The sequence below is a fragment of the Callorhinus ursinus genome, unplaced genomic scaffold (genome assembly GCF_003265705.2).
Source record: "Callorhinus ursinus isolate GAN/ISIS: 27379988/994484 unplaced genomic scaffold, GSC_fseal_2.0 scaffold3, whole genome shotgun sequence".
NCBI lineage: Eukaryota > Metazoa > Chordata > Mammalia > Carnivora > Otariidae > Callorhinus > Callorhinus ursinus.
In genome coordinates this window covers 51,458,048-51,480,384 of record NW_027397065.1, presented here as the reverse complement: position 1 = coordinate 51,480,384, position 22,337 = coordinate 51,458,048, and the positions used below count along the sequence as shown (strand labels likewise).

At 58.1% G+C, this 22,337-nt stretch overlaps 1 protein-coding gene and 1 long non-coding RNA gene across 6 annotated transcripts in view; one reads left to right on the top strand and one right to left on the bottom strand.

The window, feature by feature from the left end:
• PDGFRB (platelet derived growth factor receptor beta) overlaps positions 1-22,337 on the bottom strand; it is a 39,262-nt gene that overhangs the window by 12,112 nt on the left and 4,813 nt on the right. For 2 of the 5 annotated variants that reach the window (XM_073890871.1, XM_025867252.2), the window contains exons 2-14: positions 11,697-11,742; positions 10,202-10,525; positions 9,413-9,679; positions 8,560-8,687; positions 8,271-8,445; positions 7,503-7,695; positions 6,698-6,813; positions 5,257-5,380; positions 4,695-4,906; positions 2,205-2,299; positions 1,140-1,272; positions 497-601; positions 34-144 (exon numbers count right to left, since the gene is read on the bottom strand). In XM_073890871.1, coding sequence (XP_073746972.1) covers positions 34-144; positions 497-601; positions 1,140-1,272; positions 2,205-2,299; positions 4,695-4,906; positions 5,257-5,380; positions 6,698-6,813; positions 7,503-7,695; positions 8,271-8,445; positions 8,560-8,687; positions 9,413-9,679; positions 10,202-10,525; positions 11,697-11,736 — 2,023 coding nt within the window. In that variant the 5' untranslated portion in view covers positions 11,737-11,742. Of the gene's footprint in view, positions 1-33; positions 145-496; positions 602-1,139; positions 1,273-2,204; positions 2,300-4,694; positions 4,907-5,256; positions 5,381-6,697; positions 6,814-7,502; positions 7,696-8,270; positions 8,446-8,559; positions 8,688-9,378; positions 9,680-10,201; positions 10,526-11,696; positions 11,743-21,016; positions 21,277-22,337 lie in introns of those variants that run through there. The other 3 variants (XM_073890869.1, XM_073890870.1, XM_025867253.2) reach the window with 3 other exon arrangements.
• LOC112820194 (uncharacterized) lies at positions 10,538-17,844 on the top strand. Its single transcript, XR_003207068.2, has 3 exons — positions 10,538-10,847; positions 17,101-17,264; positions 17,745-17,844. It is a non-coding gene; the product is annotated as an uncharacterized lncRNA (long non-coding RNA).

Here is a 22,337-nt window from a genome sequence, read left to right as displayed (position 1 = left end):
TTCCAGAATCCTCTGGGGGAGTGGTTTTGGTACCTCCTTTGGTGCAGGCCCCCAACAAGTTGACCACGTTCAGATGGGGCCCAAGGTGACTCATGATCTTCAGCTCTGACATCAGGGCTTGCTTCTCGCTGCTGCGGGCTGTGGCTGAGAGGGGAGATGGGGCCTCAGGCCTGCCCTGTCACTCAGGCCCCAAGGAGGCTGTTCTGCTCCATACCCTACTGTAAGACCCAGATGAACTGGGGCGGTGAGGACCCACGAGTAGGGGGAGGAGAAAGACGGTGGGAGCGAAGGTCAGGGAGGGAGGGAGGTGCCAGGAAGGGGGGCAGGGTGAGGAAGCCTCTTAGCCAAAGCAGAGTCTGGAGTGGTGCTGGCCGCCAGGTGACTGCATTGCTTGTGCCCAGCAAATCGGAACCAGGGAGGGCCTGAATGTGTGGGCAGGGGGCAGGGGGGACGTGGAGGCCCAGATGTGAGGGAGGGGCAGGCTGCCAGGACTCACATTTCAGCATCTTGACCGCCACTTTCATCGTGGCCTGCGAATGGCTCAGGCCGTGAGCCGTGGCCTCCACCACCTGCCCAAAGGCCCCGGAGCCGAGGGTGCGCCCTGGGGTAGAGACGATTCCTCAGCTCCTGGCCTACCAGGAAACGGCATCCCCTGCTCTCTCGGAGGTCAATCCCTCAAGCCAACCTGGACTTAAGGTGTTCCCCTTAAGGAGTCTCCCACAGTGTTTTGCAGCCCTTCCTGGTGTCTCATCTAAATCCTGCCTGCTTTCTGGTCCATCTTTAGTCCCTGGAAGCCTTCCTCCTATCCCAAAAGGGAGTTCAGCTCCTCCGCACGCCTCAGCCTTCCCAGCTAGACTAAGCACAGTCCTGACATGCAGCCTGTCCTGGATTAATACTCCCCCTCTCGCCACAAAGGGGCCCTATCTCACATAGTCACAGGATCATAGGACCTCAGTGCTGAACCCTCTCTGGGGGGATCATCTTGCCCCATTGTATGGAGGGGGCACTGAGGGCCAGAGAAGGCGATACAGCAGACCTAGTTCTCAAAGCTAGTCATGGCAAGGCTGGATCACACCTCAGACAGTCTTCCCACCCGCCGCCGGTCCCCAGACCACCACACGAGGACTCCCTGGACTGACCAAGCACAAGCTGGTCCCGTGGCAGCTCCCACGTGGAGTCGTAGGGCAGCTGCATAGGATCCACGTAGATGTACTCATGGCCATCGGAGCTCACGGATTCAATCACCTTCCATCGGATCTCATAACGTGGCTTCTGCAAGACCGACACCAGGGATGGATCATCAGAGGAGGTCTGGGCTTTGGGGCCCACTAGCCCACAGCCCCTTATGGAACAGATGGAGCAGGGGACCCTGAGGCCCAGAGAGGGGCAAAAGCATATTTGAAGTCACACAGCAAGTTACTGATAAAGCTCAGCTTCAGGGGCTCAGTGAGAACAGGTGCCAAGAGGCCCCAGCTTGGCGGTGGCTGAGGAGCAGCTAATAGCCAAGGGCCTGCCTCAACAGGACCTGCTTGCCAGCTTCTCCCAGAGCCCTGGCTGCTTCCAGGTGGGAGTAGAGGGGCAGGCAGTCCTGGGAAGTGACACAAGCTAGGGGCACTCAGCTAGATGTGGACAGCCCCTCCCCAAGCTGGCTCACTTGCAGTGGGAATCTCAGAAAGATGTAAGCTTACAATGCTGAAATCACAGGATGCTGGGATCACAGTATTGGCATCTTAGAATGACAGAATCATGGGTGCTGCAATCCTAACTCAGGAATCTTAAAATGTTGGGATCGCAGAATGGTGAAGCCTCAGAACAGAACATTGAAATTACATGTTAATAGGATTAGAATGCATTTCAGTAGAAGCCTGGGAGTCTCTGGGGGTGAGAGTTGGAAGAATCCTGGAGTTCATGTAGTCCACCCAGAAAGTGCTTTGCCCTATGGCTGGGAGGGGCAGGGCGGATGTCCAAGCAAGACTCAGGGGGGCAGAGCAGAGACAAGGGACCCTGGCTGTCCTGGACCAGGCCTGAGAGGGCCCTTGCTGCTGGGGATGGAGGCAGCTCTATAGTCATTTTATACCTGCACTCTGTGCTGGGCTGGGATGTGACCAGATCCTGCAACATTCAAGGGCAGCTGGGGGCTCCATGTAAAAAAAAAAAAAAATAGTGTGCCAGTCTGCACCCACTAGGCAAGGGTGGGAGGTTACCTTCTGCCAGAGCATGATGAGGATGATGAGGGAGATGACTGTGAGGACCACCAAGGCCAGGATGGCCGAGATCACCACCACCTTGAAGGGCAGAGCTGGAGGCAGAGACAAAGAGCTGGCCATAAGCAAACGGGGAGCTTGGCAGCTCCCTGGCAGTCCTCCCGTCCCCCCACCACTGGTACGGCAAATCCTCTCTACTGTCCTGCCTGGAAGGGAAGACCCCCTCCACCAACCACGGCCTGTGATGTCAGACTCTCAGCCCCTCCCTCAGGGCCATACCTTCAGACCCTCCCATAAGAACCCATATGCCCCTCAGTTACAACAGTGCTCAGCTCCCTCTGGGCCCCCATATGCCTTCAGCCTTTGCAGGGCTCAGTCTGGCCTGTCTGCCGTGGCTCCAGATTGGATGCCAGCTCCTGACCGCCTGGGCTGCCCTCGCCCCTGAATCCATGACCTCGCCTGGGCTGTCACAGTTGGCACAGAGCCTGACCAAGGGGCCAACGGACTGAGTGACCGAGCTCGCACAGCCCGACGAATCCAGACTGTCTCCTCCCCTGCTTCACCCGGAGTCTCCAGCAGTGTTGGGATAGTGATGATAGTTATAAGGTGCACCCCCAAGGGAACAGGGGTAGCCAAGTCGGACTAACTCTGGGGGCCCCCAAGCACCAAGTCTTCCCCCGAAGGCCTCGGCCTCTTTGCTGTATGATTTCCCATTCTCTTCCCCTCCCTTTGCATCCACCCCTGCCAGACCCTCATCTCCCCTACTCTGCCCCACTGGCCACCCATGGGGTCCCCGAGGAACTCATTCCCTCTTCCTCTGTCCCCCACTTGCCCCTCTTGGCGCCCCTGGAGGCCCTGTCCCTCCTCCTCAGGGTCCCAGACCAACATCACTCCTCTCCTCCCTCTCCCCACCAGGTCACACATCCCAGGCCTGGGAAGGAAGTCTGAATCTTCTAAGGAGCCATCTGAGTAAAAAGAAGAGGCTTCGTGCAGCCACGGCAGTTTCCCTGTAGGCTGGTACGTGCCTTCCCCCTCAGGTGGCACACAAAAGCCCTACTTGTCTTGCTCCGGGCTGGTCTGCAGGTGCCCGCTGGCTCAGGGGTACGTGTGCATGCGTGGGAGTGGGAGTGAGATAAGGTATGAAAACCCCCACCTGTCCCACCACAGACCAGGGGGCTGGAAACAGCTCTGTGTACAGAGAGGCTCATGTGTGTGCAAGCCCACCAACCTGCCAACGCCTCGCACAGCCTTCAAAGCTCTGCTCACCCTGGCTTCTGCCTACCCCTGAGCCCCTCCTTTACCACTCCCTTCCCTTTCTCTTTATCTCGCCCTTCCAGCCCTTAAATACACACAGACTCCGGGCTCCAGCCACGCTAATGCCTTTGAGTTCTCTGATCCCATTTTGCCTCCGGGCTCTTACACAGGCCATTCGCTCTGACTGGAACACCATTCCTTACCAGGCTAACTCCCAGGTATCTTTCAGGTTTTGACCTAAAGCTTTCTTTTTCCAGGACACTTTCCTGAAACCCCCAGCTGGGCACGGAGCCCCTCCTCCCTCTCGGCTTTCCCCCCAGAGTACTGCCCCCTGCAGTGGGATTGCCTAGTTCCTTATCTGCCTTCTCTCGGGTCTGAGGGCACTAGAAGGGCAGGCGGGGCTGGGCCTTCTCCAGGGAGAAAGAGGAAACAAGCGAAGAAATGAGGTACCAGCGCAGGGGGAAATGCCTGCCCCGGGACACTATATGCATGGCCGACACTATTCATATGGACAGGAATGGTGCGTGCGTGCATGCATGCGTGTGTGTACCCACTCACAGACATGCATGGTATAGCAGGCATCTGTGCACAGAGACTGTGTTCGCACACTTTCACAGAGGGAGTGCTGCGGCTCCACGTTGCGGACATGCACATGCCAGTTTGCACACACGCACAGGAATTGTACGCGCACTGTCTGCACCCTTGTGTGGTGATCGTGCATCCACACGCACATGCATACAGACACACGCTCCTGGGTTTATATATGTGGCTGGGTATTGGGCGTGGTCATATACATGGTTTATACACATGCGTTCTGTGGGTTCCCACAGAGGCAGATGTCATGCACGCTTGTGCACGCGCTTGCAGACATACACTCCAGCCCCGCATGTGTATCTGGGGCTCGGGCACTCTTCATTATGTGGTTTACATATCTACACCAGGCAGGTTTGCACCTGTGTCCAAGGATCAGGCTTGCTGTTCACAGTTTAGGACGCACGGACAGCAGACACACACCCCAGCCTTGGCTTAAAGACACTCACGGCTGTACACGTGGGTGCCAATACTGCGGTGTTGTGTAAGTGCTCAGGGGCATACTCTGGTGGGCTTCGCCATGCTCCTGAGTGCCCACAGGCACGCTGACTCTGGCCCACTGGGCTCACGGGCACAGTTCCAAGAATGGCGGGGTGGAGGTGGGGCTGGAGGGCCTTCAGGGACCACCCGGGCCGGAGGACTCACAGTGCGGCACCACGGTGACCTCCTGCATGTCGCGTCCCAGCAGGTTGTGTAGAGTGCAGCGCACTGACAGCGGCTGATCCACACGGCGCAGGCGCAGTGTGCTCACCACCTCGAACTCCTGATCCTCGGGCCAGTATGTCACGTTAGTCTCCAGCTGGCTCTCCTCCTCCGAACTGTTCCCCAGCGGCGTGGGCGGCAGCTCGCGCGGACACCTGCCAGGAGAGCCAGCCGGGTCAGCTTCCAGTCCCTGCTGCTTCCCGCTGCCTGTCCCTGAGCTCACTCCTCCTGTAGCCCCTCGACTGACCGGCAGGGGGCGCTCCTACCCCAGAACTGAGAGACCTGGACGGCAAAATCCACTCCCTTCATTTGATCGTCTGAGTCAAGGTAAGGAAACGGGACTGTTTAGGTCATGCAGAGCATCTCCAAGAAGCCACATCTTCTTGGACGGAGCTCTAGCCTGGAGCAGCGTGCCCGGAGGAAGAGGCTGGACTAGATGACATCCACTGGGTCCTTCCAGGCCGCTGTGGTTACCCTGGGAGCCAGAGGTCCCGGGTCTGCTTACCTTTTGAGGTCGCTGCAGGTAGACCAGGTGAGGTATGGCTGGGGCATGCCCCGGCCGCGACAGCGGACCGTCTGCTCCCCACTGGCAGGGTGGCTTTCACTCAGCTCCAGCACACGGACAGGCACTGCATGGAGAGGGCAGGAGGCCAGGAGGTGGGGAGGTCAGGAAGGACAGTCAGTGAGAAAGGCCCAGGGGAGGACCTGGCCCAGGGTCTGCCCTGGGCGGGGGAGGGGAGCCTCAGGCTGCAGGTGAACATCAAATACCAGGAATCACCGTGTGAAAACTGACAGGTTCCCCTTCTGGGTACTTCAAAGGGAAAGCCTCAGTAGGGTGCTAGTCTGTCTCTAACACCTCTCTGAGACTCGCTAATCTTCCCTTTTAACAAAGACAGAGCAGGTCTGAGGGTCAGAGAAAGCCCTGGGAAAGCAAGAGCATGGAGCTAGAATTTAATAGCATCGCTTTGTTTTCCCAGAGTTTATTTTGGTGGTTGCTTTATATTTATGACATGTGATGCTGATTTTCCATCTACAATTGAGAGGTTAAATTCTCTTTCAAAATACATTTATTTTTAGAAAGTCAATTGACAAAACAGTAAGTCATTAGTGTGTCATTCCCCTGCTCAAAACCCTGCCATGGCTCTGTCATTTCAGTTACAGTAAAAGCCAAAGTCCATACAAGGGCCAGAGGGGACCCACACAATCTGCCCCCCCCCCCACTTCCAGGTCTCAGCTCTGACCTCATCTCCCACCACTCTCCCCCTTGGTTCCAGCCACATCGGCTTTCTGCTGTCGGTCCTGCCTTGGTACTGCTTGGTGGGCCCTTGCCCCACAGAACTGCTTGGCGAATACCCTCACCTTCTAGAAGTCTTCAAGCAAATGTCGCCTCCATGAGGCCAACTTGATCAGGCTATTTGAAATCGCAACCCTCACTGCCCCATGCCCCCTGAACTCTCTATCCTCCCTACCCAGCTTTTTCCCCCTTCAACAGCACTTGTTACCTTCTAATCTTCTGTGTCATTTGCTTGTTCTCTGCCCTACTGTTGAGTGTTTGTCTTCCCCCCAGCAGGAGACAAGCGACGCAAAGGCAGGGCCTCAAGAACCTGAACAGACTGATGTGTTGTTGGTGCTCAGTAAATATCTATCTAATTAGTAGTGTAGTATAAGGGTATGTGAGAAGGAAAAATCATGCACTGGTACATGAATGCCTGAGGCTTTAGGGACACCAGTGTAGCCCAGTGGCCTCCTTATACAGCTTGAGGCCCAAAGTGGGGATATGCCGAGTTCACACAGGAGCGAAAGTGTTGGAGCTCAGCCTAGAAGCCAGCCTCCCGAGTCCTCAGCTCCCTCTCCTGCTCCTTCTCCTCCTAAGGGTGGGTGGGCACAGTAGGAAGGGAGAGGGAAGCAGGGTGGGGGTCGGGGAGGCAGGGTGCACGGCTCCTCACCGTTGACCTGCAGCTGGAAGGACAGTTGGGCCTCCGCGTCCTCATGGAAGGCCCGCATGGTGTAGCGGCCAGCCTCAGCCACCTTCACCCGCACCAACGTCAGTTCTGACACATACCTGCGGAGCACGACAGGCCCAGTTGCCAGAGCTGGAAGAACTCTCACAGTCCCCCCCACCCTCCTTGTACAGACAAGAGAAACCAGGCCCAGGGAGGGGCAGGGGCTTCCCAAGGTCACCCAGGTGTCAGTAGCAGAGTGGGACTCACACCAGTCTCCTGAATCCCCACCCATTGGCAGCTGGCTCCACTGAGCTAAGAGGGGGGTTGGGGAGGGATGAATACAGTGGGGGAAGCACCCTTTCCCTCCCCCCTCCACATCTCACTCCTGCAGAAAGGCCTGACATGGCTTTATCCTCACAGACCGCACCTTGTATCCGCCTGCTCATCTCCAGCCTCAGGGCCACCATCCACGCATAGGTGGTAGTGGCCCGCCTGGCACGCTCTTGCCCGATCATCTGGCCTTTATCTCCTCAGCTGCTCCCAGCTGGCTCCCCCCATCACAAGGACAACTAAACATCTGGGTGACCATCTGCCCAGTGTCTGTTTCCCCCACTAGATAGGAAACTCTAGGAGAGCTGGAACAGTCTATTCGGATCTCTGCAGCCTCCCCAGTGCCTGGCACGGCGCCTCGCACACAGTGGGCTCTCAGGAAAGGTGGATCTAGGTGTGTCCAGTGGCTGAAGGCTGTGAGCTGCCTGGCAGCTGCAGGGAATAACGTCAAGAATGGAGGGGGTGGGCCGCTGCTCACCGGGTCTCAGACACATTGCGTGTGGACAGGGAGATCTCGCCTGCGCTGGAGTCGCCTAGCGTGCGGTTGTCCTTGAACCACATGACAGTAGGCGGCGGGTAGGCCTCGAACACGACCTGCAGAGTCCGGCTGCGGTGCAGCTCCGCGAATTGTACGGCACTCAGCTCTCCCAGCAGCCGCACGTAGCCATTCTCTGCAAGGGGCGGCCGTCAGGGGCGGGGCCCCAGGGGGCGGGACTAGGCCCGGCTACCAACAGGGCAGCGCCCCCTGGGGGCGGGGCTCCTGGAGGCCGGGCATCCACGGAAGGCCAAAGGAGCCCGGCCTTCCGGGGGCGGGGCTTCAGGCTTTAGGACCTGAACCAGTGTTGGAGTTACTGGAGCTGGGGTTGAAGTTGGGACTGAGGCTGGACCAGGTGCCGAATTGGGGAGCTGATACTGATTTGGGGACCGGGTTTGAGATTGGGACTGGAGTTGTCTATCTCACTGCAGCCTGGTTGAATTTGAGGATGGGGCGACCTGGGCCTGGAATGGCAGTTGGGTTTAGATATCGGGTTGGGGCTGAGGTTCTGGCTAGGCAGAAAGCCCACGGTGGGATTACAGTTGGATTTGGGGCTGACACTGCGTTTTAGTTTGGGTTTATCCTGGAAATGGGCTTTGGTTGGTACTGAAGCTAGAGCTGTACTGGAATTGGGCTGATAGTACCCTGGGGCTATGATAGGGTCTAGGTCCAGCTCAGAAGGAGGGTGGGGCCTAAGCCCAAGGCACGCACCAACCACAGTGACATTGATGGACTTTTCATCTTGATGCTCATTCACACTCTCCGAGACATTGCAGATGTAGGTCCCTGAATCGCCAAGCTCAGCACTAGGGATGTGCAGGATGGAGCGTATGTGGGAGGGCATATTGAAGAGGAAGTCAGTCACTGGCTCCACCAGCCGCCCACTCTGGAGGAACAGGTGGGGTAAGCCCCTCAATCAGGCAGGGTCCAAGAAGTTAGGCTGCAAGTCAAGATAGCGATCCTTCCCTGGCCGTTCCTCCAGCCCCTGGCCCAGCATTACCTCCATGCGTGGGTATGTCCATTCAAAGTTGACCACCTCATTTCCGGTCACAATGCACATGATGGTGATGTTCTCACCCTGACGGACCACAGTCTGCACTGCATTCACTGAGACATTGATGGATGACACTAGTGGAGAGAGATTAGTTTAGGGCTGAGGAAGTCACCACCAGCCACCACACCGGCCCTTCAGCTTTGGGGATGGGGTGGGGATTCAGAGAGGGAAGGGATGCCTGGTGCGAAAGATTCATTCATTCAACAAATATTTGTTAACTATGTCCTATATGCCCAGTACTGTGCTGGGCACTGGGACTTTCGCAGTAAACACAACAGGTAAAAGTCCTGTCCTCGTGGAGCTGACATTCTAGAAGGGTCGTCAGTCTTGAGTCAATGTATTCTCTGGGCACCTACGTACAGGAGAAAGGTATGGAGCACAAACCATGTACCAGGGAGCCGCTGTCTTTAATCCTCACAGTAATGCCACTGGGTGGGCAGTCATTCTTTTCCTCATTTTCCAGAGGAAGCAGAACTTGGGGAGGTTCTGTGCCCCACGCAAACTCACTCAGTGTGCAGCTGGCACTCAAACCCAGCCAGCCTCGAGGCTGTGCCTTTGCCTATCCCGGTGTACGGCCCAGCCCTGCCACCCACCGCCCCCCCCATGACCCCAGGCATACTCCATCCTCTGAGTTTCAAGCTTCTCACCTGTAAAATGGGGAAACACTACCTGCCTTCCAAGACTACAGTGAGAATCTAGTGAAAGATGGAATTGCCCACTTCGTAAGCTGGAAAGGGCTCTACCTCTGCGGAGAGTCATACCTGCCTCTGCTGAGCATCAGGCCAGAAAGGGGGCTCACCCTGGAGGCTGTAGACATAGTAGGCTTCAGAATCCACTTCCCTGTCCCCAATGGTGGTTTTGCAGACATAGGTCTTGTCCTCAAAGGTACCAGAGAAGCCACGTTGGTGGTCATAGGGGATGGGCAGTGGGATATCCACTTTCTTCTCATGCAATGTCACCACCAGTCTCGGATCCGTCACTCGGCATGGAATTGTGATCTCAGTTATTTCCGTGAGGAAGATGAATAGTTCCTCGGGGTCGACAGGGAGAAAACCCATCGCGGGATCTGCCAGGTGTGGGGCCAAGAATGAGGGTCAGGGGAACTGGTTTTCTGGCTATCCCCTGAATTTCTGTGTGACCTTGAGCAGGTGTCTTCCCCTCTCTGGCTACAGTCTTCCTGTTAGAGAATAAGGATGCTCTCAGAGGTCCCTTTCAGTTTTAACATTTGATATGGTCAGCACCAGGGTGAGAAAGAAGATAAGCCCCAAGTTGAAGGGTAGCTGGTACCCAGAGCTTGGAGAATGGGAAAGATGGGATGTGGAGGCCCAAAAGAGAGCATATTAGAACCTGCTGAAAAGGCAGAGTTCTGGGGAGCCAGGAATGGGGTGGGCTAGCAGGGAGCAGTCAGATCTCCAGACCCAGGGGTGGGGAGTGAACATACTCCTGGACTAAGCCAGGCTGGATTCCATGATTCGTCTGCATGTCTAAGCTGGCCATGTCTCACAATGTCACTAAGCACTCTCAGCTCCCCCCAGACGCCTGCAGGTGAGAGAAGTCAGGGAGTGAGCATGCAGGTGGGGGTGCTTACCTGGCACAAAGATGTAGAGCCGTTTTCGTTCACCAGGCTCCAGCCCATGGGAGCCTTTGTAGGTGCAAAAGTATTCTCCCGTGTCTATCCCAGTGACATTGGTCAGTGTCAGCGTGCTGGAGAAGGTGCCATCCTGGGTCTTGGTCATTTTCTGCAGGGGCTCCTGGGACATCCGTTCCCACACCACTGGAGCGGGACCCGAGCAGGTCAGAACGAAGTTGCTGGAGACATTGAGGACAAGCTCTGGCCCCGGGGGTGTGATGACCAGACCCCAGGAGGCCTGTGGGCCCAGCAGGAACAGGAGGGGCAGCAACAGCACCCGGCCTTCGGGAGAAAGAGCACCAGAGCATCAGCACCTCTCCTCTTGGCTGACCCTGGGGGAGGCCATATCAGCACAGTCCTTGAAGACCGCACCACCCTAATCTGACACAGACTGGAACCCATGGTTCTGAAGCCTGCTTGCCCAGTGCCCGGGCCCCAGGGACTCCTTCCAGGCTTCTGGCCTCCTGATCTTAGTGCCTCTAGATCCCAGGCTTCAGAGTCCTCCAGCTATGCTGTGTTCAGGCTGTGGGCATGTTCTCCCAAAGGCATCAGGAAATCCTCGGGAAGCAATTCCCAGGCCTCCAGTTCCTGCATTACTTCCCAGGTCACTTTCTGAGCCCCTTCCCTGCAGCTGCCCCAGCTGCCTGGGTTCCACCCAAGCCCAGACATGGCCTTGATTGGGGAGGGTGGGGCAAGGTAGCTCAGAGTAGGGAAGACAGGACAGGAGAGACTCAGCAGCCCCCCCGGGGGCTGGAGGGAACTGGGGCAGGGTGTCAAATGATTGGCTCCTCTCCCCCTGCTGATGCCCTCTGGGAAGGATTCTGTAAGCCACGTCCCCCAGGCCCACAGATGCTCAGCCAGCCAGCCAGCCGTCCTCAGTAGGCCATGGGCTGGTCACTGATGGCCAGTGACCGTTGACTGCCTGGTCGGCCGCCCAGGCCCTGGAGCACCGCCTGCATGGAACAGGCAGTAGTGAGGGAAGGGTGTGCTAGCGGAAGCCCAGCCAGGACTTGGGAGCTCATAGGCAGTGAGGGATCCAGGCAGGGGAGGGGAGCCCCAGACCAGAAGCAGATCAGCCAGACTGATACCAAAGAGTGCTAGGGAGAGGTGGGACACTGGGGTGACTGTTAGCAAGTGGGGTGGGGACATTTGGTGAGGAGGCATGGGGTATGGAAGCCTGAGCAAAGGATCTGAGCTAATGGCTCTGGACAAGCAGGGGTCCACCGAGGTTTCTGAGCTGAGTGGACAGTAGAAGGAGGCCTCCACTGAGCACCACTAGAAAGGCAGGAAATTGAGGCTCAAGAGCACAACAATGCCCGTGGGCTCCCAGGCCCCAGTGCTAGCATGCACTGCCCCTGCCGGCTCCAGGGTTCTGCTTAGTGGCTCCCTGGGGGCCCCCTACTCCTTTGACCACAGGAGCTGGAATGACACTTGGAAGCCACAGTGTACCTACCTTTGAGGACAGGAGCCGGCATGGTGCTTGGAGGCTGCATGGTGTCCTGCAGAGTTAAATAGAGGTCAGAGCTCAGAGTGGGCAGAGTCATTGCAAAATCGGACTTAGCATCTGAGTCCTGCAGAGTAAACCCCAGCCTAGACCACCCAGCTTCCATGTCTGTGGGGCTGAAGTCAGAAGTCACCCATGTCCCATGATCAAGAGGGCACTCATGCCCCAGAGTCCCCTCCACCTGCACGGGGCTGGGCCTCAGGGTGTATGGACCCTACTTTGGCTCTGCCTCTACCTCTCCAGTGGCCTTGGCTGAACCCAGGCCTCTCTGGGCCTTAGTTTCTCTGTATGCACAATGGGAGTGGGGGACTCAGACTGGACGGTGTCCAGGGGCCCACCAGCTCCAACAGCCAGTCCTCCGGGTGACAGTTTCAATACCAGGCTCTTATCTGCCAGGACAAATATTTGGGAAAGCGTGATGAAAGGCCTGGGGGAGCAGGAGGGGGAAAGCCAGAGCCCAGAGAACTCCCACAGGCTCCAAAAGCACAACAGGAAGTGGAGGCGGCTGTGGGAAGGGAAGCGGGGGAGTCAGGACTGCGGAATGTGGGGGGGGCACCCCCATGCTTGGGCCCCCTTTACGCAGCCCCAAGCAGCACAGGGAGGCCTAGGGGAGAGGGTCCAGGGGCTGAGCCCAGGGGAGGCCCCACTTCATGGCGAGGTTTCAAAGGTCCTTGGAGACTACTGAGTCCAAGCCCCCCCACCCCCACCCCCAGGGTCCAGACGGGGAAACCAAGGCTCTGGATGGGAAAGAAGTTTGTGCAGGATGACACAGCTGAGCTTGTTGAGGAGGGAGACAAAGAGACCCGGAATGATAGAGGCAGAGAGAGACACAGAGAGGGAGCAAGCAAACAGTGAAGGAAGCAGCAGGAGACCGAAGGAGGGACACAGGGAGACGGATTGAATTAGGTGGGTCTTTGCTCCATCCCTGCCCTTGGCAGCGCCATCTGAGGATCCCAGATAAGCACCAATAGCCGAGCTGGCAGGGGTCTGCCAGCAGCACCGATAGGAAGGAGGCCAGAGGCGGACAGGGGTAGGAAGTGAGCACGTGACCAGGCACAGGGAGCCTCCCGGGCTGCGGGTCTGCTGACTTCCCTGAGTGGCTGCCCAGCCGGCGGGCTCCTCAGGCCACGCCCAGACGGCCCCCACTCCGCTCCCCATCCCGACCCTTTACTTTCCAAGCCAGGGCTGGGCTCCGGGTCTGAGCCCCACTGGGGCTGCCTCCTGTGTCCTCAGTCTCCAGCTCTCAAAATGGGATGACGGGGAGTGTGCCACTCACGGGGCTGCATTTCCACCTACTGCTGGGCCCCGGGCTCAGCTCTGCCCAGCACCCCAAGAAGCTCTGTGAGCAACTAACTCTGCTCTGCCCTTCCTCCTTCTCCTCGTCCCTTCGGGCCAGCCTGCCTGAGGGTCTCGTCATTCCCCCCTTTCCTCTCTCTCAGCTCTTCCAGGCCCAAAGCCCCGCCCTTCCACAGCACTCCCACTCCCATCCCTCCTGCCCCAGCCCCTCCAGCTGGATGCCAGTCTTGCGCCAGCAGGAGGGAGCAGTGCCGAGGCAGAACCAGCAGGCCCCACAGAGGCCCATCTGCCCCTCGGTGGGTGCCCCTCTGCCTCCCCCGTTCCTGCCTGAGGTCTCAGCCAAAGAAAATCATTAGCAGCCAAGGCTGGGGGAGGGGGTCATTTCAGCCTCCCTGCCCCTCCCCTCCCAGCCTCCCTGGCTGGCCACACTGTTTATTATTCTAAAGGAGGAATTTGGTCGGCTGGCCTGGAGATGGGAGGTCACTGCAACCAGGGCTGGCCTGGCTCTGGAAGGCTGGGCCTTGCAGGCTGGGCCCCCGGCTCCCCTGACCCTGGCTCCTCTCCTGCTGGGCCTGGGGCTGGGGGGCAGCTCAGAGTCTCGGACTTCTGAACAGGCCTTCTTGAACAGGCAGCGGCCCAGAGAGGGACAGAATCGTGGCCTAGTCACACAGCAAAAAGGCAGAATCAGGCTAGGGAGAGGATAGGCTGGGCAGAAAAGCTCAGGACGAGTGTAGATGCCCCAGGGATCTTGGACTGACTTCTCGCTCTAGGAAATGAGCGTTTTGGCTCCAGTCACAAGGGACCTCAGACTCACTGTGAGACTCAGCGTGTCTCCCACCTTCTCTGGGACTCAGTTTCTCCCCGTGAGTACAGGGAGAGGTTTGGATGGGGCAACTCAAAAGAGCTACCCCTGTTCTAAAACCGTGTTTTTGACTGGCCAGAGAGAAGGTTCTGGTCACTGTTATTCCTGTTGGGGTGGTTTAGGGAGGTGAGGGTCGATGAGAAGGAGGGGGCTACAGTACTAGGGCTGGAGTCATTTGAGAATCCACAACCCGTCTCATTCAACAGATGGAATTTCCTTGACCATTTGGTCACAGACATGCTGTGTGGACTTTGACAAATTGTTTCCCTCTCTGGGCCTCACTTTTCCCATCTCTACAATTAGGAATTAGCCAGTCTTTCAGGGGACTTTGAGACAAACAGGTGATATGGAAAAGCAGGAGGTGGCAAGCGGAAGGGGGGTGTGGACAACAGGAGGACTGGGAAGAATGAGAGTAGAGTTTGGGGGAACCCAGACCTAAACTCCCGGGGCCATCTTAGATGACTCCCTGATACCCCCGGTTATTTATCCCATGCCCATGGACCTCTGTGCTTTTCAGAGGCTGCTGTGGTGCCAGCCAACCGCAGAGAGGCCCAAGCAGCTGCTTCGGAGGTTGTGGGCTTGCCTGTGACAACTTCCCCTTCTTCAGGGGAGGGCTGCCCTCCAGGGAGGAGTCACCTGGGACAAGGCAGATGTCGCAGTCAGGAAGCAGCACCCTCCTACCTGCCATACTCTCCTGCCTGGGGAGGCCCCTGAAGCAGACAGAGGGAGGGGACTCTCAGGGATTCCCCCCTTTGCCCATGAGGAGAGTGCTGAGTGCCAGGAAGACCTCATGATTCCTCTTATTTTGGCCAGGCTGGTGGGGGGGGGACAGAGGTCCAAAGATGGAGTCACTGCCCCCCTCCTCATAGTGAATCAGAAGGACCCGCTTGGGGGAGGAGAATGTGGACCCCAAGTCCGGGGAGCAGGCATGCTTGGGGAATCATTCTGAGCCCAGCCTTCCATCTTTCCAGATCCTATGAGTCTCCACTTCTTTCCCACCACCTAAATCTAAATAAATCCAGTCCCTCTTGGCCACATCCGCCAGCAGCAGCTTCCCTCCCTCGGGGTCCCAAGACTCCCACGACACAGGGAGGCCAGCGAGGAGGGCCTCCGTGGCTGCCGGGGAGGGAGGCTTACAGACGACGAGCATGTGCACACACGCCACAGAGCCCTGCCTACGCGCTCACTCACACGCTGCTCGGAAACACACCCGTGTGCACCGGGCCATGTGTGTGCCCAGCCCTCACACAGGCACTGCGCATGTGCGTGCCCACACCAAACCCACGTGCGCACAGCTCCCTGGCGCGCGCGGCACAGACTGCTGCCTGCGCACTCTCCCACACGCCCATGGGCGGGGCGCACGCGGGCCACACATCACATGTGTACCCAGCCTCGGCCAAGCTGTGCACGTGCAAGATGCCTGTGTGCACACAGGCCCCAGCACACCTGAACACACAGCCACAACACCCAACACAAGCCGGTGCTCCTCAGCCAACTCGGTGAGGTAGAGACCAGGCTCAGTCCTGTTTTAGATGGGGAAATTGAGGCAGCGAGCATTTAGGGAACTTGCCTAGCAATGCAGAGCAGAGACTGAACCTTGGCAGAGTGCTCTGTACCAGCCCGTGCCACCGCCTTCTGTGTTTGGGCTGGGGACAGGGATGTGGGGACCGGCGGAGACAGACGGCATTGAGAGTGGTTTAGCTGAGAGGTGACGGAACTTGGTGATAGATGCTGGGGAAGGGGGTGCTGGAGTGAGAGGTAGCTTGCGCGAGCTCCCACTCCTGATTCTGACTTGGAATACTGGGGGGGGGGGGCGGCAGGAGTGTCTGTGTGTGTTGGGGACACAATGTCATTTTCTGAGACGAGAATGAGGCAAAGGGGCGAGATTGAGAGCTGCCACCGAGCTGCTTTAGGGTTTGGAGGGGCTGTGGGCACCTGAGTGGACAGAGGAACCCTCCGTCTTGAGGCAGGGAATGGGCAGACATAGCAGCGAGGTGGGGAGGGATGAAGCCCTGCTGCAGGGAGGAGGTTGGTGTTGGGGCAGGCAGTCTCGGGCCAGGGATGCTCTGAATAAACAAGATGCCAGAGGGAGGAGGAGGCCTCGCCACGGAGTCACGGGGTCAGAGTCATGAAATGTCAGAGCTCCACAGCCCTCAGGGATCATCTATTCAATCCAACCCTCTTCCTGTGCCCATTGTACAGGTGGGGAAACTGAGGCTTAGCAAAAAACAGGGACAGGTGCCATTGTTTTGACCTAGGCAAGCCAGGCTCAGGTAGGTGGCCAATGGGGCGCTGCAGCTCACCCAACTGGGCTGCCCTGGCTCCAGCCCCAGCTCTGATGAGGCTGGTGGCTCAAGACCCAGGGTTCAGACTACATCCACTGCCCACTCTGTTTCCAAAGAACACCCCCTGTCCTGCCGCACATAGACCTCTATGTCAAAGTCACTTGCCCTGTACTGTCCCACCCAGCGGGGAATGGGGACTGAGCTTCAGAGGAGGTGGCTCACTAAGTTGCAGGCGGAAGTGGGACACTGCTGGCAGCCTCATCCTCTCGTCCATACACCCCTCGCCACTCTGCGTCCCCCGGGACAAACCGGGGCAGACCCCTGACTGGGAACAAGGGGATGTGGGTTCTAGCCCCGGCTCCGTCACCCACCTATCGTGCCGTCGTGCCCCGTGCTGAGCCTTGGTCTTCCCATCTGTACACAGGGTGGGCAGGGCCATCCTGGTGCACTTCCAGGGCTGCCATGCTGTGGCTCTCAGGACCCTGCTCGGGAAGGCGGCTGTGCACAGTTGGAATGCTGGGGTGGGGGGGGGGTGCCGGGGAGGGGCCCAGGTCTGGATGTCATGACTCAGAGAAGGCAGCCAGCCTTAGGCCTGGGAGTGTGTGGGGGCAAGAGGCATCTGGAGTGAGGGACTGAGTCCTCCCTGCAGCAGCTGGGGGAGCACGTGAGTGAGGGCCGCACCAGCTGGACCTGGCAGAGGATGGCCGGCATGGCTTTACTCCAAGTGGGCTGAGACATAGGTGTGCTCTTGCAGCCTGGGTGGGGGAACTTCATCCCAGGAGCCAGGGAGGACTGCAGGGTCCATTGGGTAGGGAAGCAGTGGCAGGTAGAAGCCTGGGAAGGGGCTGAGGCTGTGGGGCTCCCACCTGCCACCCTCAATCCTAAGCCCCACTCCTATCTGTTGGTGAAGGCTCAACACTCCACCTCTACACAGTGAATCTCCCCTCCAGCCTGAGGATCACATCAAGGCCAGAGAGAGTGCAACCTGGCCCAAATCACACAGCAATGCTGCTTGGTCATCCAGACCTCACTCTGCCATGCTGCTCTAGACCCAGAGGACCTTCAGGTTTCCAGGTACCTAGGAGGTCCCCCAAACAAAGCAACAGAAATCAGCTAAGTTGGGGCATGGCATGGGCTCTAGATGTTCTGGAAGTCCAAGTGGGTAGAATAAGAGTGTCAGTTCCACGGGCTGGCATTGTGATCCCCCTACCCCTGCCCCCTCCGGCACAAGCTTGGTCCCTTCTGGCTGTCCTGCCGTACCACCCCCCTTCTGTCTCGCCATCTGCAGTCTGTCCCCTCTGGCCTATTCTCACACCACAACCAGAGAAACCTTTCTGAAATACCCATCTGACCACGTCCTTCCCCGGCACCTCCGAAACTCCCCATTGCCCCTAGGAATGGGCTGGCTTCTTAGCTCAGCCTTGAAGAAACTAGGTGCCCTGGCCCTGCCGACAGCTCATCATGACTGAGGAAGGGAGGTCGCTGCCCTTCCAATTCCCCAGGGCCCAAGTGAGGCCCCCACACTCGTCACTCACTCTGTGTTTCTCTCCCCAGGAGGCCTCCCCAGGGACACAATGGAAAGAAATGACCTATTTTCTGGAAGTTCAAAATAAAACGAAACATCTGTCTGGATCCAAGCCAGGCTGATAAAGAACGGACTGATTCCCCCCAGCCTGAGCGCCCCCCCTCCCGCCACACACCCCCTCACCCGCCAGAGTGTGTGCGCCTGGGGGTGGGGGATAACGCAGGCCTGGGGACTTGGAACAGCTCGTGGGAAAGCACTCAGTGTGTGCTTCACGGCCACTGGGGGCCCAGGGGAGGGGGCCTGGGTCCCCACACAGGCTGAGAACTGTCCCGAGAAGGAGGTCAGTGAGGGAGGGAGGCCCGCCACGTGCTCTTGGCCCCCCTACCCCACCCCACCCCCGCTGAGCAGACGCTTCCTGCCTTCTCTGGCGCCTCGCTGGCCTCCCTGCTCGTCCCCCATGGCTGCGCACCTCCACCCCCAGGGCTCTGCGCAGGCCCCGTGGATCCCTCCACCGGAGTCCTCTGGATCCCATCTGGACCCCCTGGAGCCCCTGCAAGATGGAACAAGGAGCTAGCAGGCCTTGAAAACAACAGGGATAACCACAGCTCTCTCTGATTTAGTTTGTGCCACCCAATACCTGGGCTAATGACCTCAGAACCACTCACGACCTCTGGGTCGCTGCTCCCTTTCACAGATGAGGAAAGCAAGGCACAAAGTGGTTAAATCATTTGCCTGTGGTCACGGAGCTTGCCAGTGGCGGAGTCAGTGCACAGTCCTGGGCAGACTGACCCCAGAGCACGCTGGCTCCACACCCACGTCACAGCCTCCCTAAGGCAGGAGGTAAAGATGACAAAGCCACGCCTGGCACACAGCACAGGCTCAATCCGTGAGCTACACCTGCCTTGTCCTTTCCCCTCTGCTTTCTGACCTCGCCTGTCGGTCCAGGCTCTCCTTGTAGTGGGGTGAGCCTGAAGCCAAAGAACAAGGCGGGAGTCACACCACCTTTCACAGAGCCCTACAACCTTGGGGCTGGGATGGGCCCCAAATACTCCCTACTCATGTCTCTCCCTCCCTCTCTGCAAACCAAGGGGTTGTGCCGTCCACGGTGGCACACCTCCCATGGCCAGGGTCTCACCACCCCATCCGTCACCCAGTCCGTCCTTGGACAGCTTAGGATCCTCAGAGGTCAGGCTATTCAAAAATGTTCATTACATTGGGGATTTTGTTTTGTCCTCATAAGAGTCCTGTGACAATCGTTATTTCCCTTTCATGAGGAGGAAACTGAGTCTCAGAGAGGTCTGGTAACTTGTCCAAGGTGACACAGCCAGTAAGCCATGAAGGTGGGATGCAAACTCAGGCTCGCCTGACCCCAAACCTGTCTTCTTAACCGTCACGATAGACTGCCTGTCTCCCGCCCCTAAACAGGTCTGTCCACAGGGCAACAGGACTACATGAGTTTACCCTAACGGGGTCCATACAGAATCCAAGCTCTCAAAGACCGAAGGATCCTGAGGTCAGCATCCTAGCCTTCCCTTGCTGAGGTGAAGAGTGAGCAAGGGGCCTGCCCCAGCTCACCCAGTAATTTGAAAGTCAAGCTAGGGATAGAGCTCAGATCCTCCCTGCAACTTCACTGCAGAGCCTGAGCATGAGCACATGGTGGAGGAGAGGAATGTCCTTGCTGAGGACAGCCTGGGTCTGGCGGGGCCGTGCCCCAGCAGTAAACGGCCTGCCCTGAGGCCCGTCCTGAGGGCCTCGGAGATGGAGCACGAGATGGAGCCTGTAGGCAGTCAGACTAGGTGTGTGGCCGGCTCTGCCACAGGCCCACTGTGCTCAGGGTCCAGGCCTGCCCCTGCTGGGGCCCCAGCACCTCGGCAGCTGCAGAGTTCCGGGCCTCCACCATCCCTTGCTGCCCCCCAGAGCCTCATCTCCGGCCGGTGCCATGGCAACGGAGAGCCCAAGTCCTGGCAGCCAAAGGAGCCCCTGAGAGGGGTCCCAGGCTGAGGCTGGGGAGGGGGGTGCAGCAGACGCAGACAAGCAAACCTTCTGTTCCCCGGGCTGCTGCCAGCCCGGGATCAGCCCTGGGCCAGGGTGGGGGCCACAGATAGAATGGGTTCTCAGATCCAAGTGGGCAGGGGGCAGGCAGGGCCTCAGGCCGTTTGTCCTGACCCACCAGCACGTGGCCTGCCCCCACCAGCCCTGAGCCGAGGACCGCAGGCGGGCAGAGCGAGCTGGCTAACGAGAAACCCTGCCATTAATTGGAGCCAACGCGGAGCATTGAGATTCCCCTCAGAGCCCTCGGGGTGGCAGAGCCGGAGGGGAGAAAACTCCCACATTTCGCTTCCCTCTCCCTTTCTCAGCATCTGTCTCTCGCCCCTGTCTCCAGTCCTGCACCCCAATTCTCCCACGGACGGTTACTCCCTTTCTCTGGGCCTCAGCGTTCCCATCTGGAAGTCAGGGCTCATCACTGAGCTGGGGAGGCCACTGAATGAGTTCATACAAGTAAAATGCTTAGAACAGGGCCTGGCACACAGCCCTGTGCCAAGTCAGTGGCCTCGTTCTTCTTCCTGTGCTCACGGGAGAGTAAGTCACTCGCTTGCTCGCCAGTGAGTGCACAGCCCAGGCCCCCTGGCCAGGCTTGTCAGCAAAGGGATGCCGTGATAAACGAGACGGTGGGAAAGCCGCCTCCAGAAGGACTCCCTAGGAAGGGGTAGCTGCATGTTATTGGTACTGCCAGCAGGCTCAGCTGGTGGGGGGTGTGGGGTGCTCCTAGCATAGTCAGGGATTTAAAGGCCTACCCAGGACCAGGACCCAAGTCCAGTGACTCCCAGTCCCCTGTCTGCCAACCACTTCCCTCCTGTATGTTTGCCTTAGTCCCTTCACTTGATACCCCACAGACGAGGAAACACACCTAACCATTTTTTCGGATGCCTCCAAATTCTTAATACGGGAATTAGACTTACGGTAGATGCTTACTAGATGCTTACACACCATAAGGGATCAAATAGCCTTGCAGGGTCAGCCCTTCTGGTCTCCAGGCCCGGGGCCTCAGCTGTCCCCTAATACCTCGGGGTTCACTAGGCTGGGGAGCTGGCATGGGCAGGCAATGGTGACTCTTTCCCTCCAGGATGGGGATGGGATGGGTGACGCTAGAGGGCAAGAGGGGACCCTGATGCCAGCAAGCTGTGCCTGGTGCCACCCAGGGCACCGAAAGCACATGGGAGCCCCGCCAGGGTGGGGGCAGCAGTCCCGCTCTGAAGCCACTTAATCCAGGTCCAAGTTAAGTAAGTGCCAGCTCTCCTACCTCGTCACTGTGTGAGCTCCCTGAGTCCCAATTTCCAGGAAAACGACGCAAGAGACTTCCTTTTCCATTGCTGTAAGGGGTAGCGATGGTGATGAAAAGCACCTGTCACGTAATAGGTGCTCAGTAAATGGCAAGTGTCATGAATATGGGATTCTTCCAGTTGGGAGGGGGCAGCCTTCAGCTCGGCCTCCAGCTCGGCCTCCAGGGTATAGTTGGGTTCTTTGGCGGATGATGCCAGGGGAGGGTATCCCACGGTGGTTCTGTGTGGGAAGTGGGAGAGCTCAGGGCATCAGGGAAAACAGCAGGGGGAGAACTCTGACGTCAGAAATCAGGGCTCTTTAGCAAAGAGGTAGGGAAGGGCTCATGTCTGACACAGGGAAGGAAGGCAGAGGTCACTTTGGGAAAGGCTTGGGGTCCTTGGTGAGGATTTAGGCTTTGCCCCGGAGGCACCAGGAAGCCAACCGTCCAGCCAGCCAGCAGTGTGTTTCTCCATCTCGCCCCTGCATTATTTATCACTATGGCACTACCCATTCAGCAGACAGGCCGCAGTGAGGGAACTCTAAGGGTACAAATACAGGTAGGATTGGGGGAGCCCACAGTCAACTGCAGCAGACCTGAGCCTTTCCCTTCAAGCCCCACGCCCCGAGCTATGGCTGTGACAGGTTTGTAAAGCTGAGCCCTGCCCTGTGGACTCACCCTGGAGTACCCCCCCATGCCCAACTGAGGTTCAGCTTCAAGGGTGGAGACTCTGACCCACGAGCTGGTTCTCCTTCCCAGAAAGCAAGGTTACTGGGGCGGCAATGAGGATTTGAAACAGCCACGGAAGCCTGGCAGGGGCTAAGGGCAAAGCGGGATGGAACATCTGGGGTCACTGAGCTGCCCCCTCGGCCTCTCCCTCACTTATATAAAAGGATATTATGGCCACAATGGAGAAGTGACGTGGGGAGAGCTGCGGATCCACAAAACTACCCTGGGGGGTTCCCACCCCTCATGGAAATGGCATTTCCTCTTCAGCCCAAACTCTGCCCTGTGACCTCAGCCCAGGGAGAACTGGGGCTGAGGGAGCCTCGGATGGCAGAGGTGGATAGTGAAGGCACAGCACGCGCTTGGCTGGGTCCTGGGCTCGGGGCTACCACTGACCATCTGTACGACTGGACCTCTCTCCTGGAGCAGCCCTTCTCTGGACCTCAGTTTCCCACAAGAAGGAAGCTGAACCAGGTGACCCCCAGAGGCCTTTTCATCTCTGACCTTCAAGGACTGACTCCCTGGCCCTGCTGCCCCCACCTCCCAAGGGACGATCATTCTCATCACACGGCGGAGA